Source organism: Pithys albifrons, chromosome 20, assembly GCF_047495875.1.
Source record: "Pithys albifrons albifrons isolate INPA30051 chromosome 20, PitAlb_v1, whole genome shotgun sequence".
NCBI lineage: Eukaryota > Metazoa > Chordata > Aves > Passeriformes > Thamnophilidae > Pithys > Pithys albifrons.
The window spans coordinates 10,141,701-10,158,629 of NC_092477.1; the positions used below are offsets into that span (position 1 = coordinate 10,141,701).

General features: G+C 50.3%; 1 protein-coding gene across 1 annotated transcript in view; it reads left to right on the forward strand.

Moving 5' to 3' along the window:
* Positions 1-9,704: 9,704 nt before the first annotated feature.
* The window catches only part of RXRA (retinoid X receptor alpha), a 106,507-nt gene continuing 99,282 nt past the window's right edge, over positions 9,705-16,929 (forward strand). The window contains exon 1 of the mRNA XM_071574130.1: positions 9,705-10,043. Coding sequence (XP_071430231.1) covers positions 10,016-10,043 — 28 coding nt within the window. The 5' untranslated portion in view covers positions 9,705-10,015. The remainder of the gene's footprint in view (positions 10,044-16,929) is intronic.

The window sequence follows — 16,929 nt, forward strand, 5'->3', positions numbered from 1 at the left end:
GGCAGCAGGATCCTCCTCCTCCTCCAAAGCTTCTCCTCATTCCCCCTTCTGCCATCTCTTTCGAAATGTTTATGTTGGATTGTCCCACGATTTACACTGGAAATCCGTGCAATGCGTCTCTCTTGTGGAAACGTGCAGTGTCAGCAGCTGGCAATCTGAATCCCGGGACACATCCTGGAAATCACAGTGCTGGGAGAGGGAGGCACGAGAGCTGTGGAGGGGCCAGGCATCCCTCTTCCAAAGCAAGTTGTGGCATCTTTGGGAGAGTTACAGGACCAGGGCTGTACAGGCAGTATGAGAGGAGACATGGAACAAGCTCATGCTGCTGGACCTGCTCATGGGCCATCACGTGGGCTCTGCAAACACAACCCCTTGTTTCTGCACCTCTTGGTGTGCAACAGAGCCAAGAGGCAATTTTCTGGTGGAGCTTCTTTTTTGCAGGGAAATTCCAAAGAGCTGAAATTGAAGTTTTAGCAGAGAAACCCTCACAGACTCTGGAGGAGGAGGAGAGAGGAGATTACATAGTGTGGTGGTCGGGGATTGAGGCAGTGGGAGAGAGCCAAGTTCAAGATCTCCTACCTTGGGACTATCCCAGTTTGAGTGTGATTTTGGGGCTTCCCACCTTATCATGAGAAATTCTGTGGCTTTTACCAACACATAAGAGGAAAAATATCATCAATACCCCCAGCCTCTCCCTTCAGCTGACATGAAGGGTGGTTGGTGCTGCAGAATTGTCCCTGAGCTCAGACAAGCAGAGCTCACCACCACTGTCAAGGGTGAATTACTTACGCCTTGTGGCAGTGATGGTGATTTCCCTGGGAGAGTGCAGGGAAGATTTTGCAAAGGCAGCTCCTTTGCTTGTTTGTGGGAATACATGAGTGTACTTTGACAGACTCAGCAGGAAGGAGACAGGGATGGACCGGAGCCACCACCAAAATGTCCTTCACTGGGCTGAGGGGTACACCAGTATCTGGAACACCATGAAGGAGCCCCGGGGTGTCTCCACAGCCATTTCCAGGTCCCCTCTGCCGGGCCTGGCAGGGGATGGAGCCTTTTTCCCCGGGCCATGTGCTATTTACTGCTTGCTCTGCATCCTCGCCGCGGGGCACAGAGACTGCGAGGCCATATGAGACTGTGGCGATGAACATCTAGCCTGACCTACTTACAGCCTGGGCCCTGGGACTTTCTGGAATTCATCCTCTTGGAAACACAATGTATAATTTTAGGGCAGTAGAAATCTGCGCTGAATGGGGATGTTGTCCCAGCCTCCACCGTGTCCGTGACGCCAGAATTGCTGTGACTGCCTCCGAGCACATATCAATGCACAGGCTCCATTAACAACCCTGATTGCCACTGATATGCTTCTCATTATATTTCAGGCCTTATGCATCATTATTTCATTTACAAGATGGTATTTGTTTTCCCTTCCCTCAATTCACGTCCCCCCAAAAAAGAATCTCATTAAAACACTGATGCTCGTTGCAATTGGGAGCAAATTGCAGCTTAATCCAACCTGCCAGGGAAGCCAATCACCCCAGAAAAATCTCCTTGAAGTCTCTGTGCAGGGGCAGGCAGAGGGGGAGAGTAATAAAAAGACATCGAATTAGGAGGTGCTGAGGCTTGTTTGAGTGGAGAGGAAGGGACTGTGGATGCTGACAGGATAGTAATGCAAATCCCCTTTAGAGCATCCAAAGAATCAACTTAAATGGATTAATGTGAGGACAGAGAAGAAATTACTTTAGTTGTTTCCCTAATTCGATTCCATTTATTTTTATACAGCATCTTCATACCGAGCATCTCACAGCTGCGTCACCCAGAAGAGAAATAATACAGAAAGGCTGTTCTGGCAGAAGTGCTCCCCAGTAAAGGCATCACAGTGGGAGGAAGGAACATGAGTGCTGGCCCTGAGGATTTGATTTTCCAAATCATCAGAAAATCACATGCCTTTTTTTCCCTCTCTTTTTTCTTCCCAATTTCAATAATACTAATTTCCCCAGGCTTTCCTCAAACCATCTCCGTAATATACCGAGGCTGATTCTAACCTCACACTGCTTTTATAGCACTGTAACTCTGATCTCACACTGGTTTTACACTGGTGCAGTCCCACTTATTTCAACTGAGTAAATTCCTGATTTATGTTCATGTAAATGACAGCAGAAATAGGCCCATGGTTTTCCCTGGAGCAATGCCTGGCTCCCACTGGGGTGGGGAAGTGGAAGATCAGTTCCCTTGCAGTGCAAATGACGTAGAAAACTGTCACTAAATTACACCTGGACTCTTACTTTCAAATATACTTTTGTTTTCTTTTCTAAAATGTACTGTATTGTCAAAGTAGAAATGCATGGGAAGAGATCCTCCAGGAGGGGAGGCAGGACATGGGGCTCTGGTGGTGATGGAGAGGATGGGTTGCTGTTCCCCTATACTTTTTTTTGAGAATATCCATCTGCACCCTCTCCTTGCTTCAATTGCACCCATTTGTGCACAAACTGCTTCTCTCTTCCTTGATCCCAGGGCTGTTCACCGAGAGACGGGTGCTTCGGATTAAATTGAAATGTGTGTGTCCTGTTAGCTTGAAAATATTAAAATGTAATCCTGGGGAATGGAATCCCTCAGGAGAGCAGTGAGAGAGGGCAGCCTGCAGCCTCCTACCCCGTTAGCGCAGAGCAAGGCGGGCCCTGGTCAGAGCACACGTGGGTTCCTCTGTAAAGACCTGCTAACAGAACTCTAATTAATTTAGTTTTTAAGGCTACACACAAGGGAGCTGATCAGTGTTTCACCCTGTGGTCTGGCTTGTTTGGAGCATATGTCATTTCCTTGATTTATTCTCTGTGATGTGAAAGGATGGAGCCAGCATCCCAATACCTGCCTCTGAGGCTGCTCCTTCCCAGGGACAGGAGCAGGTGTAGTGTCCTGAGTTAACTCCTGAGCTCTTTAAGCAACATCTGATTCCTGTTAGATGACTGCCATTAAAAGCAGCTCCCTGCCTGCAGGGCACTGATGCTGGATGGACACCAGGTAACAGTGTTTGGTGTGATCTGTGCTCCTGAATCCCCTCACAGATCCTGCTTGGTGAGGCCAGGCTGTTGGATCCAAGGGACACAGAGTTGGGCTCCCCACCCAGGTAAATCTCATCCTTGTTTGGTTCTGCTAATGGGGAAAACCAGGGGTTGGTGTAATTTATGGCTATAGCAGTCACTGGTTTAACATGGATTGGAGAGTTTTTCCCTTCTCATTTGCTCTTGGGATAGAGGTGGGGAGATGAAGGCAAAGTGGCAACGAGACTGGAAGGGACTTTTGCTGCTTTGGTAGCAATGGAAGAACGTTGTCTTTGCCCAGATGTTAGGCTGATTTTGTGGATAGGGGGTCCCTCAGCTTCTACCAGCCTCTGTGCTGTGCTCTAAGGAGCTGTTTGAGGAGCTGTGTGGTGGCCACATAGCAAACACCTTGGGGTCAGTGGTGTCACCCATGGCTCTCCCAAAATTCCTGTGCTCTAGCCCAGGTAGGTCCTTGCTGGTGCACATGGAGGTTCAAAGGTGTCTTTATCCAACCTCCACTGCTGTGCATTGGAGCAGGGAAACAAGTGATGTTCCCATTCTCCAGCAGACCCCTGGCTGGGGCAGGCTTTTGGCATGGAAGGCCAGGAAGAGGATTCAGGTACCCAAATTCCTGCTTCTGAGTGCCAGACTTTCCCTTGGGAACTCTAGTGAGCATAAATCCATGTGGCTGTGTTGTTTTTGCAAGGCTCTGCTGATTTATGCTGGCTGAGGACCCTTTCCCATTGCCCAGCCTGATGGATAAACACCTCACCTTCACATCCAGGGTGGCACCACTCTCCTGAGCCCCTCTCCTGCTGCTCCTTGTTCTCCTGCTCCAGGCAGTCAGAGGAAGACCAGCACACACAGGCTTTGCAGAGACCCCTTGCCCTCCCCAGCCTCCCAGACAGCCCCAGGGGGATGAGATGCCACAACCTGACATCAGTAGAGTAAAATATGGCCCTGGCAGTAATCTGATAGAATGTGATGGTAATTTGGGGAGGGGGGAGGAGAGAAGGAGGCATTGAAAAGAAGGAGGCATTGAAAGTACACTTCCTTTCAGTGCATTGCTGGGAAGACCATTAGGAAAACCACTAGATTATTTTTCACATTCTTCAGTGCAAAACTACTGCATTTTATGACCACTATCAATAACAGCTATCATATTACTAATGCTACAGTTGCCACATATATAATATTTAAATCACATTTGTGGCTGACAGAGACCTATGGATATTCTCGATCCCAACAGGCTATTACAGTTCATATCATGTCTGTCATATAAATATTATGAATCATTTCCCACTATCTTTATGGGGGCTACATTGACATCATCAAAAAGACTCTGGGTACTGCCGGATACTGCATATTTATATACACCTTATGTATATGTATGTGAATGGAGGGAGATTTATACAACAATCATTGGTAATAAATGCCTATGATAAAGCATATTATCTTCACACTTCATTTGCAAAGTGTTTTGTATGCAGGGACCAGGAGAAGGCCAGCAGAGAAGCTCTAAGTGACCGAGTCACGTCCTCAAGCCCTGGTGTAAATCAGGTGGTGTCTCTGCTGCGAGGCTGATGAGCAGTGTAGGACAAGGTTCTGCTGGTGCCCAGGCACTGACTCTGCTGCTGTGCTGCTGGCTCACATCAGGTGAGGATTTGGCTCGTGTCCCACTTGCAGGATGGGTGATACTCCATGTGCTTCCCCCAAAGAGCTGTAAATCTCATAGCTCATGTGCTACATTTAATCTTCCTTCCCTTAATGCTTTCTTTGCTGGCTTCCTTGGCAGCCAAGCCCTGGCCTGAGTGATGAGATGAAATAAAGAGATCTCCAGGTGTTAAAGAAGGCAGAACTAGACTTTCCATTCACAGAGTCATTGTGCAAAGCAGTTAATTAAACTATTGTCCCTGCAAACCAGGTGAGACATGCTAAACCAAATCCACCAGAAAAACACGAGAGGAAGAAACCTGCTTTGGGATTATTCAAACTGGATCCAGACGAGAGTCCAAGAGCCCTGAGATCTTTTCCCCAAACTTGTTTTAAGTGCCTGAACACATTATTAACACTTGTTCCATATGCAGAGACAGACAAGAACAAATGCAACTTCATGGCTTGGAGTTTGGAGGTCTCTAATAAGCATTTAATGTCCAGTTCTGAAGTAGCTGAAAGTGCAGCACAGTGCTGCTGCCTGTGCAATGGGTTATTTAATCTCGGCAGTACCCAAAAGAGGGGAGAATGCAACATCTCTGCCTGTCCTTGCCGTGGGAATGTGGTTCTCCAGTTCCAGCAAATCAAATAAATCATGTGCATTTCACTTCATAAACAAACATCATCAGCCTATAAAGTGCTGCTGGGGAACAAACAAAGCAGTTGAATCTCCACTACTGACAGAAATGTCTTGTCCTATGGTTTTGCTTGTTGATGTGTGCAGTTCCTCCCCAAGGAATAAGGACCCCCCATTCCCAGCTGATGGTTTGGTTTGCAAGGATGGTTTCGATGTGTCTGATGGATGGTGGGAGTCATGGCAAGACTCTGCTTGGGGATTAACTGTGCTTTCAGACTCAAGGACCTCTGACCTGTCCCTCACAGTCCTACTGTGTCTCTCCCATCTTTCTTTCTAACAGGAAGAAAAGCAAATTCTCAAGTGTGAGCTCCTCTCACCCTTGAGAACATGAGGCAGGTCCTGTGCTGAAGACCTACAGATCAGGTAGAAAGTTTCACAGTGAATGGAGACTTCATCAGCCTGTAAGTCTCCTGGGGGGAAACAGGTAATACATGTCCTGGTCCTGCAGCATTCAAAGGGTTCAAAGTCCTGGGACCTGCAGTGACTCTGGGGAGAGCAGGTTGCTGGAGCTGAGGACAACCTTGGGAAAGTCGCATGAAATGTGCATGATGGAAGGTGTCTTTCTTTGACCAGATTTGGTTTTCAGCTCTCACAGGCAACCAGATAACTGGAATCTCATGCTGGCCTGTTTGAGGAGGGACTCTGTGGCCAGAAGCCCCAGGCCAGTGGCCACAGTCACCCTGTATCACAGTACCACTGTCTACCCATCACAGCTTTGCCCTTGCTGTGCAGGGGGAGATGGAGCGCAGATACATCCCATGAGTTCTTTCTCACTCAGACTTTGTATTTATTCTTTCTTTCATCTGTAATAAAATGCAGTCAGAGAGGAAAACAGATTTTTCTCTAACTGTGCAGGAGGGCATAAAACAGTAGGGGAAGCTCAGTAGGTTTTGCTTTTGTGCCATCAGATAATTCGGGGTTATAAGATATGCTGGAATCACTTAGGAAAAATAATAAAAGCTGGGTTTTCCAAATCTGTTTTCTGGGCCTAAGTGCCCAGTTCTGATGCAGTGTCAGGTCTCAGCTCCCAAAACATTTCAGTACCTGCCTCCTGCTGAGACCCACACACACCTGGTTCCCTCTTCCCCAAAGGTCTGGAGCACATATGATGGCAATGGAGTGGGAGCGTGGAGATGGAAGGAAAAGTCTTTGCCTAATTGACTCTTACATGTGATGAACACAGCATATCTCTGTCAAATTCAGATAGAATTGATGGGACTGAAAGCTGCTCAGATGAGGGCAGGCACACCCCAAATTATCCCATTGTATCAGCCTGCCTGCCTCAGAAATCCCAGGCTAAAGGGTTCTTGCAACACATGAGGGTGGAGAGAACAGGAGCCACAGTTTCCCAAGCCAGCTCTCCCAGACAGTGCAGGACCTTCAAGCATCCCCACATCAAGCAGATGTACAAGCCAACAATCTGCCAAAATTACCCTAACATGCCCCCCATCGCCCCCATGGTGATTGAAGTCCCTAGCTGGGAAGTGCAAGGCTGAAGGTGGGCACAGCATTAGGCAGCTTATTAAATTAATAGCGCATTAAAGAACTCAGGGGAGGTGGGTGGGAGGGGAAAGGGAAAGAGGTTTGTAACATCACAGAAATGTCCTGGCTTACCTTCTGGCATCTTCAAGAGACTGGAAATGTGGGACTCCATCCAGCTGCCTTCTCTGGGGCAAAATTCCTTTGGCTTCTGTGGGAGGTTTTACCCAAATAAGGACTGCAGGATCAGACCTGTTATTGTCACTGCAATTAACATTTAGATCCACATCTAACACTAACTGTTACAGGCTGGTTAGGGAGAAATTTAATTTGCTCTAAACAGCTTGATGGGAGAGGAGCGTGAAATGTCCTGGTTATGGTAATTTCATGTGGTGGAATCTACAAAGGTGGATTTTCAGCCGTGGCTGTAATAACCCTGATATCTGCTGCAGCCATCGAGCTGAGTGTGCTTTGGGAGGGTGGGTTTGGGGCCAGCTCTCCACCCGTGTTTGGTGGTGGACACACTCACAGCCTTTGGGCTGTTCCGACACCCACAACTCAAACTGCACTGAGGTGGGACAGTCAGGTGAGAGCCGGGCTCTGCCCCCAGGTGTGTTTTCCCTTATCAGACATAAGCATTGGCTGTGTATCAGGAAACTGATTTCTACCTTTGTGCTGTCAGAGTTAATACACACATATCCAGGAGATCTATGATTTTTTGCCCCACTGACCCACTCTTAAAGACTTTGAACCTGCTTTTTCTAAAAGTCCACAACTTTCTTTTATATCCTTACGTATTTCCTTTTTTCCCCTTCTCCCCAGTAGTTAATGTAACTCAGTCTTAAAAACTAACTTGGAGATGAAACTTGGCATTTAAGGTCCCAGCCCGGGAGCAAATGAAGTTACCAGTTATAAACACACACCAAAATCTGTTTGGACATGCTGAAATTACAGGAGCAGAGGATAAAAAGGATCCAAGATGTTTTATTTTGTTTTAACTTCTGCAGCTCCACCTGAGTGTCAATTTGCAGCAGCTTTCCTGACGCAAGATGGGTTTTTTGGTGTTTTTATTCTTGTTAGAATTAAAGCTGATGAATTGCAAGGCCATGCCAGGGAAGAGGCAGCGTCCTGAGCTGGTCTGCACCAGGATCCCCGGGGGTTGCCAGCTGTGTACCCCTCATCCAGCCATCTGCACATGGGGCTGCCCTGAAGGAAGGCAGGGTCTATCCCTGGCAGACACTCACAGAAGAGTTGTAGGAAAAATCCAGGTGTTAGGGCCGTTCCAGAGCCTCTCCTGTGTGGCTTTTGATACTCCGGTGACAGGTAGGAGATAGAGCGATGTGTACACAGGCGATAGACAGGGATAGGGTGATGGAAGATAAGAGGCTTCACTTTAACAGGAGGAGGTGATAGATTGCTAATATTTATGACACGAGACACTTTGCCAGCTAAAGAATAAATCAGGGAAGATAAGGCCAGATCTGCCACACAGGGTGGCAGTGGCTGGTGGTGGCATCACACCGGTGCCCGGCATGTGATGAGTGCCTTGATTTCCCCCAACTCCACTCGCTGCAGAAGAGCTGGCTCTGCGTTGGGAGCCACCTGTGCCAGCAGGACCCTCCAGCAGCTGTCCCTGGGGTCATTCCAACCTTCCTGAGTGACTGTGTTGCTCCCCACTGTGCGTGAGCAGCTGCAGCGTGGACCCAGCCTGCTTGTTATGCATGCTATGGCCACGGAGAGTGAGGGTCGATAGGATGTTTAATATGCTTCATGCATAGTGGAGTCGCTCTGGTCCATCAAGTCACTAATACACATTCTTACAGGGCTGAGTATCATTTATTAAACCTGGAGGCCTGCAGGGGAGGGGGGGGGCAGGGCTCTGGGAAGCAGCCAGTGGTGCTGGTGGGGTGGTACCCGCAGCGCTGAGGAGGTGAGAGTTTGCAGACGAACCGCACACGCACAGAGAGTTATTTGTTGTGCCTCATTTATGGGAAATGAAATAAATCGTGCTTTGAGCGCTGGCCGCCGCGTGACACACCCTGGGGACTGGGAACAGGGCTGAGGGTCTCACTGGCTGCTCCGAGGCTGGGGACAGCTGAGATAGCTCAGCATCATTTGAGGAGCCCCCTCTTCTACTCTTTCCCAAGGCTGCCACCACAGCACTACACACTTCTCTTTTCCCCCCTCTCTTTTTTCCTCTTTCCCCTTCTATTTTTCTCTCTCTTTCTTCCCCTTTTTCCTTTCCCTCCTTTCCCCCCCCTTTCCCCCTTCTCTTTCCTCTCTCTTCTTTTGCCCTCTTTTTGTCTTTCCCCTCTCATTTTTCCCCCTCTCTTTTGACGCCTCTCCTTTTTCCTCCTTTCTCTCTCTCCTTTCCTTTTCTCTCCTTTTTTCTCTCCTTTTTTCCTCTTTTTTCTTTTTCCCTCTTCTTTTCTCCTTCTTTCCTCCCCTCTCCTTTTCCCTCTCCTTTTCTCTCCTTTTTTCCTCTTTCTTTCCTCTCTTTCCCCTCTCCTTTTTCCCTCTGCTTCTTTCCTCTTTTCTTCCTCTTTATCCTCTCATTTCCTTTTCCCCTCTCTTTTTCCTCTCCTTCCCCTCTTTTCCTAACCTTTTTCCCCCCTTCCCCTCCCTTATTTTTCCCTCTCTCTTCCCTCTTTGTCTCCTTTCCCCACTCCACATTTCCCCCTTTCCTTCTCACTTTAAACCCCTCCAAAAAGCAAAAAAAAAGCGCATCCACCCCACCCACCGCACCCCCGGCGCGGCAGCCGCGCAGTGCCGGCGGGGCGGGCGCGGGGCGGCGCTGCTCGGCTCGGGCGGGCGCTGCGGGGCGGGCGCGGCGCTCCCGCTCCCCCCTGCGCGGGCCCCGGCGCGGAGCCGATCGCGCCCGGCGGAGCCGAGCGGCGGAGTTACATTGTTGGAGTTTGCCACAACTCCGCGGCCTCCGCCGGTGCGGGGCCGCTGCGGGGCTGCTGCGGGGCTGCAGCCTCCCCGCCTCTGCTGCCTCCTCCTCCTCCCCGTGGGTGTTTTTTTTTTCCTTCCCCTCCTCCCCTTCTCCCCCCCACCCCCCCGCTCTGATTTCCCTCCCCTCCGCTCGCCCTGCCTGTGTGTTTTCGCCGCCGCGCTCGCCGAGCCCCTTGGCATGAGTTAAGCACCAGCCATGGACACCAAACACTTCCTGCCGCTGGGTGAGTTCTGTTCCGAGAGATCCTCCGTTCCTGCGGCGGGGGGTGGGAGGGTGTTTAAACGCGATAAAATCTGCTCCTGACCTGCCTCCCCCCTCCGCTTCTCCGCTGCCCCTTCCAGCAGCGCGCACCGGGGGGCGGCGGGCGGGGGATGCGCTCGCCCCTTCCCCGGGGAGCGCCGGGGCGAGTGCGGGTCGGGCGGGCCGGCCCCGGCTCCGGCTCCGACTCCGGCTCCGGCTTCAGCCCCTGCCCGCGGCCCCGCGTTTGAGTTGGTATTTTTGTTTTGTTTTGGTGTTTTTTTTTCTCGCGGCGTAGCCGGGGGGACGGCGGGCCCCGCGCGGGGAACCGAGCAAGCCGAGCCGAGCCGGGCTGGGCCGGACCGAGCCCCACTTAGTCGGACCGAGCCTCGCTGAGCCCGGTCGGGCACGGCACGGCCCGGCCCGGCCCCAGCGCCGCTTTCCAACGGGGCAGCGGCAGCTGCCTGGCCAGGAGAGCCCCTTCCCCGCCCGGCGCCAGCTCTGCACAGGGCTCGGGCAGCGCGCAGCCTGTGCTTCCCCCTCTTGCCTTCCCTCGCGGTTTATGTTTTCTTTATTTTTTTTTTACTTTTCTCCCTTTTTTCCCCCTCCTTCTCTCCCCGCGGCATCCGGGGCGCGCAGCCGGGCAGGGGAAGGCAGCGCCTGTGGGTCCCTCCTCTCGCATCGCCCCTCGTTGCCGGCTCCCAAACCCGGCGCGATTGGGACCCTCCTGCCTTTTTTTTTTTCCTTCTTATTTTCCCCTCCCTCCCTGTCTTCCTTTTAGTTACATTTTAAAACCGATTTCCAGCTGGAGTTTGCCATCGTTTCGGTGACTGAGTCAAGTTCTGGCTTGTAAGGGCGAATGCCTCCTGCGTCTCGCTTCCAGGAGAAGTGATATTGCAGAGCTCAGTGTTCAGGGTGGGGGGAAGAAAAGTTTGAGCGAAGTCGCCTGGCGCCAAGTCCGGGCGAGGGGGAAGAGGGACGAATCCTGCCATCCCTGTCCCTGCTCAGCACAGTGGCTTCCAGCCTCTGGCCAAGTGATCCATGGCCAGCAAGACCATCCTTCTGGCTTCTCTGGGCTTTAAATCTGTAGCCTCTCTAGCCTGTGATGGTGTGTTTAGTTTCTTTGTTTATGTTTTTTTAATGTGTGTTTTGGTTGTTTTGTTTAGGAACTGCAATTTTAGTTGTTCCTTTCTAAGAGCAGAATGATTATAAACACCATCGCAGAAGAGTTTCCAGGGCTGCAGTGATCTGGGGGTTTTGGCAGAGAGACCCTGGCCCTGTGGGCTGGCTGGGTTTCATCTGCTGTCTCCATGCCCCCAAAATCACAATTTCACAGTGCTCCTGATTGACTTGGCTGGGAGGTGGGAGATGCTGCTGGGTTCACTCACCCGGAGTTGGTGCTGGGGCCAAAAGCATCTCATCTGCAGTATGTCCCGCAGTGGATTCCTGATTCCAAATCAAACCAGCTCCTTTTGGCTGGATCTAGTGCAGGTGTTGGGGCTCATCACTAACTCCCACCCCAGCAGAAGGTGCCTCTCTCTTGCCACATTGAAGTGGTTTTAACTTTAGGGGGTGGCTGTTTGGAGGATTCACATTTCCTTTGATGCTCTTGTGAAAGACAATCCAAACCTCTGCTGATCTAGGCAGGATCAGGCCCCCGTGTACATACCTGCATTTTCTGTCAGTCCTGAGCTCTCCTGTTACACTGTAGATGCTAAATAATAGGTTGTGTTATTACTCAGGTTGGCTTTGAGGAGGGAGTAGTGGGGAGTGTGTGTCACTGCTGGCTCGGGTAAGAGTTTTCATGCTGGTGCAAATGGAAAACAACTGATTTATCTTCTCATTTATAAATATGTGTATGGTGGGGAGAGGGTGGGTCTGTGCCACACACAGTGCAGCACACCAGGAGCATCCAGAGGGAAAACAAGGCAGCCCAGGAGAGTGGGGCTGGGCCGGTTATAACTTCCCATTGCTGGCTCAGGAGAAAATCCAGCTGTCTGTGGGAGCTGTTTGGGGTGTGTGGTCTGGGGCTGTGTCCACTGAGTGTTGTGCTGCTGTGGAAGAGACTCCTAAACTTTATCCACTGGTCTTTGGTCGCTGATTACTGGGGAAAATCACTTTGGTTGTAATGACAAGGATTCTGCTGGTTTTGGAGGGTGAGATCTTGGTTCTGCTCTGGGCAGTGGAGGCAGGTTGTGTCTAAAAGCATGTGAGCAGTTTGTAGGATTGAGGGGAGCCTTGAGGAATGTGATCAGAGACCTTCCCAGGGAAAAGGGAGTGGAGCTGGAAGGGCCATGGGGTCTTGGTGCTTTTTGAAGGTGGGATGGTCCAAAACCTGCCAGACCTTGACTTTGCAGAGTGCAAGGGCGTTTCAGCAACCCCATCCCATGGTTAGGAGCTGGCATTGGCAGGTTGAGGGGAGAAAAATAGCCAGATTTGTGGAGCTGGTTCCCTGCACACCAGTGCAGGCCTGAGTTGGAGAACAGGAGTAACTGGGCCAAAATCTGACTGTATTACTGGTCCCCCATCAAAATCTCATCTCAGTCTGGCCTGTGAAGGCCAGGCTGGTAGAGGTTCCTGGCCAAGTCCTGCCCATGGTTAGACTCAGATAACTGTGCTGTCGTGATAAATGTGATGTCATGAGTGAAAGCGTGGCCAGCGCCAAGCACTTTTAATAGTAGTATCTCATTTTCCTGCTCCTCTGGAGAGCTGCTGGCAGATGCCAGCCAGAGGCTCCCTATGAGGACAGCATGTCCCAGGGCATCTCCTGAGTTGGCTGCTGTCACCCTGTGGCTCTGTCTGTTGTCCCCTTGCCAGGAAAACCTACAGCCTGGTTGTGGGGTCTGTGAGTGCAGGTACCACCACAGCCCTGGCAAGGCTCATAAACACCTGAGGGTCCAGCAGATGCTGCCTTGGAACTGTCTGGATCTACAAATCTGCCTTTACTAGGCTCAGAGGTGTCCTGCTTTTGTTCCTCTGGAGGGGCTGTGTTGTGCCGAGTCTCCAGGAGCAGTAAAATCCTGAAAAATCTGTCATGCAAGTGCCTGCAAAGCTGTGGGGATCCACCTCTGCAACTTGGTGGGGTGTGCATGCTTAGGTCAGGCTTTGGGGTCTGATGTGCAAACCAAAGGATTTGGTTCTTCAAGTGGCTGCTTGTTCCCAAGGCTCTGACTGTAGCCATCCTCTTATTACTTTATTTTCTTCTTTGTCACTTCCTTTAAGAAAGTGGTACCTCCTGGGGAGGAAAATGGGGGTGGTGGTCTCGGGGAGCCCTCCCTTGAGGCTCAGCTTTGTGGGGGAAGAAACAGTTAATGGGTGTCCGAGGCCGGTGCTTCCCTCCTGGAGGTCAGTTCACCGGGTTGTAACCTCTGCAAGTCCATCTTCCCACCCCTGCAGCCGTGCCAGGGACGGCTGCAGCTGCTCAGGATGTGGGGTGAGAACTGGCCGTGCAGTGCATGGCCCTGCCGAGGCTGGAGCGGGAATGCCTCCGAGGAAAACAGCAAAACAACCCCCGTGTCCGGCTTGGGAGGGGACAGCCTGGATTGGGGGGGCTGCCTCGGGTGGAAGAGAGCGTGGGAGTGGGAGTGTCCATCAGACACCTTCATCCTGCATCCCCCCTGCGCTTGCCACCGGCCATGAGGCTGGGATGAGCCTGGATGCTGTGCAGAACCCAAGGCACATCAACGGGAGCCTCTGTCTGAGTTGAGACCTCCCCACGATCCTTATTTCTGCCCCTGGTAGCTTGATAGAAAAGTCCAGAGGAAGGAAAACTTCTCTAAGATGTAAGGAGACTTATGGTTTTTCTGAGCATCCCAGTGAGGAAGGAGGAATGCTCTGCCCTACATCTGGAAGATGCTTGTTGGCTCTGTGGGGCTGCTCAGCTAAAGCAGGGCCTCCAAAGATAAAGTCTACTCATGTCCTGGTCTCTCTTGCTAAAGCCTTGTATAGGGCTCGACCTCTCTCAGTTGACATATGCAAAACAAGCTGGGAAGGAATTTCTGCCTTTTTCAGAATCTGTGCTGCGAGAGTGAAATAAATCCTCCAAGCGTCCCTGAGTTTACTCCACGTCATCCTGCTGTGTTGGGGAGAGCGTTTGTGTTTCTCAAATTTAGGGCATTTTATTTATTTAAAAGAGAGCGGGGGAGAAAGCCGCAGAATTTGAGTTATTCATTGCAAATATTATTATTGGCATTTTGCTCCTGTTGAGAAAAAAAAATCTAGGGGGCAATCAAAACATTTCACTGGAAAATACACCCTGGCCTTGTCCCACCCACATCTTGGAGGCGAAAATAAATATTTATTGAGAAATGGGTTAAAACCCTTTTTGTTGGAGCATTGTTTTCTGGGAGCAAGGATGGATTGCCATATGCCAGAGCCCTGCCACCTGGCTGAATTTTGAATTTTTTAATTTTTTAGCAGGATGGTTAAGAAAAGAAACAAACAGGGGAGCTGTGGGTGCTGCAGGGCAGAGGCTTGGGGTATTCTTGAGTCTTGTTCTTGTTCTTCTGAGCATCCTGTTGCCTTTTAGTGGGGATTGTGTGTGCTTAGAGTATTCCCTGAGGCTCTTGGCTGCCTGAAATCACCATAAGTACCCTGTGAGCCCTCTGTGGTGAGACAACAAGAGGTGGTGGCCCTTGGCAAGGGGATTAACTGACAGGATGGTGATGAAGTGAGGATGCTGAGGCAGTCCCTGTGCCCCATCTGGGCTCCTCTCCACAAAACTGTGCTGCTGGTGATAACCAAATCTGGGGATACCTCAAATCCCTGCCGGCCAAGTATTGCAGTGACCTTCCCTTTGACCTGGGTAACCGAATTGGGCTCTAATTAATCCTGTTCTCTGGCTCCGATTCCCAGTGTCGGAGCCGGGATCACCTCCCTTGGTGGGTGAAAGAGCTGAGTCTCTCCTTGCTCCAACCCCCTGAAGTGAAGGGATGCTCCGTGGTGTGAAGGGATGCTCGGTGGTGCCAAGGGATGCTCAGCAGAGCGAGCACACTGCCAGAGCAGGATCCACCCCAGCACTTCCATAATCGCTTCCTAAAAGGCCCAGGTGGGCCCTCCAAGTCAGTAGAGCTACAAAGCAATAGGGGAGGCAGCCTGGGTGGTTTTATTTTAATTGATTTTGTCAGGAGTTGCTGTATTTTATTACATTTAAAGACTAGACTCTGGAATAACTTTGAACGTTTGACACGCACACAAAAAGCAGCTTTCTGACATTTTCCTCTTTGCTTGTCTTTTATTTTATTTCTCCCCTCTCCTCCTCCTCAAAGGAAAGCGTGTGCCTGGAGGGAGGACAGAGGAGGAGGAGGGAGGAGCGGTTGTGTCTCTCCAAAGGCTGCTCGAACATCAAGGCAGCGCAAGGCAGATGAAATAATATTGCAAATAAGGATTTAAAAAACCCTACAGAAGGATCCCCACACATGCCAGCCAGCTCAAACTGCCAGAAGATTTTCAGACAGAAGCAATTTAGCTTGGGAAAATGCTCTATTGTTGAGATGGAAACTGGTGCAAGAACTTGCTTTTCTACAACGTTAGGCTTAGAAAAAGTGAAGCAAAGTCAAGGAAACAACCTGAGTTTTTATTTAGAGAAGACAGAGCTTTTCAAAATGGAGGGTGTTTTCTGAGATAAACAGAGAACAATTCCCTTGTGAGAAAGGGAAGAAAGGGCTCAAATTAAGCCCAAATGCAGCTCCTCTCCTTTGAAATTTTGTTTAACATGGAGTTAAAAAATAATCCTGTTCAAACAGACCATTTGTAAGCACGAAATGGTTGGGCTTTTTTTTTCTTTCCCTGTTCTTTTTTTGTGATCTACAATAAAAGTTCCAAGGTTGCACCTTGGGGCTGTAATTCTGGTCGCAGCTGTGCCTGTGCCAGCTCCTGCCTCTGCACATCAGGAGGGGATGGATCTTGCCTTCAAAACTCCTTGTCTGCCCAGATGAGGCAGATACAGGGTGGGAAACTGAGGCACACAGGAGTGTCTGAGTGCCGGCGGAGCTGGGAACGGGGCCCGGAGCGAGGGCGTGGGGTGGTTGTGAAACCTCGCCTGGGACGGCGGCCTCCAGCCCCACAGAGCTGATCCGTCTGGGATCTCAGCTCCATAGGGCTCTCCCCTGGGCTCTTAAGAGTCCCAGATCCTTGCAGCCAAAAAAACCCCAAGCTGCTTTTTGTCCTGGAAGCAAAGAAAAGCTCACAGAAGTTTGTGTAGGAGTTGGGTGCTCCTGAAGCAGAGGGCAAGGAAGAAACACCCTAAATAGTTCATTTATTAAGCATCCAGATGAGGGTGGCATCCCCTTCTTCTCTAGTAGGGGTTGATCCCTCTCATCATGGTCATTGCTCCTTCTTTCAGACTCTGAGGGATTTGATTTTTTGGTTAATCTCTTGGTTTTGATGGGCCACGAGTGGAGACTGGTGGTGTATTTGGGTTTGGATCTTGTCTGAACCCTAAACCTTTCTCTGGGTCACATCAGCTGCAGCATCACTGCAGACCTAAGAGATAAAAAGGGCAATACTGGTATTGGAGACCAATAAAATGGTAATGGGATTCCCAGCTGATTGTTACTTTTCATGCTTTTCATGGTCTCCTCTTTTGTGGAGTTTTGGCTTTCTTCAGCTTTACAAACTTAAAAAAAAAGAAGAAATCAGGGGAGGGGGAGCTGAGGGCAGCCCTGGAGTCCCCTGAGATTTACAGCCCCCTCAGCTCCTGGAGCAGATCCTTTGTGCTGCCAGGAGTGGATTAGGGAGGGATGCCCTGTCTCATTTCAGCTGGGTGGGAAGGCAGAAACATTTGATTATTGTTTTTCCATTTCTGGCTGACAAGTGAGTGCTGGAAAGTTGTTTTCCTTCTTTCCTTTTTTTTTTTGTTGTTTTGCTGTGAA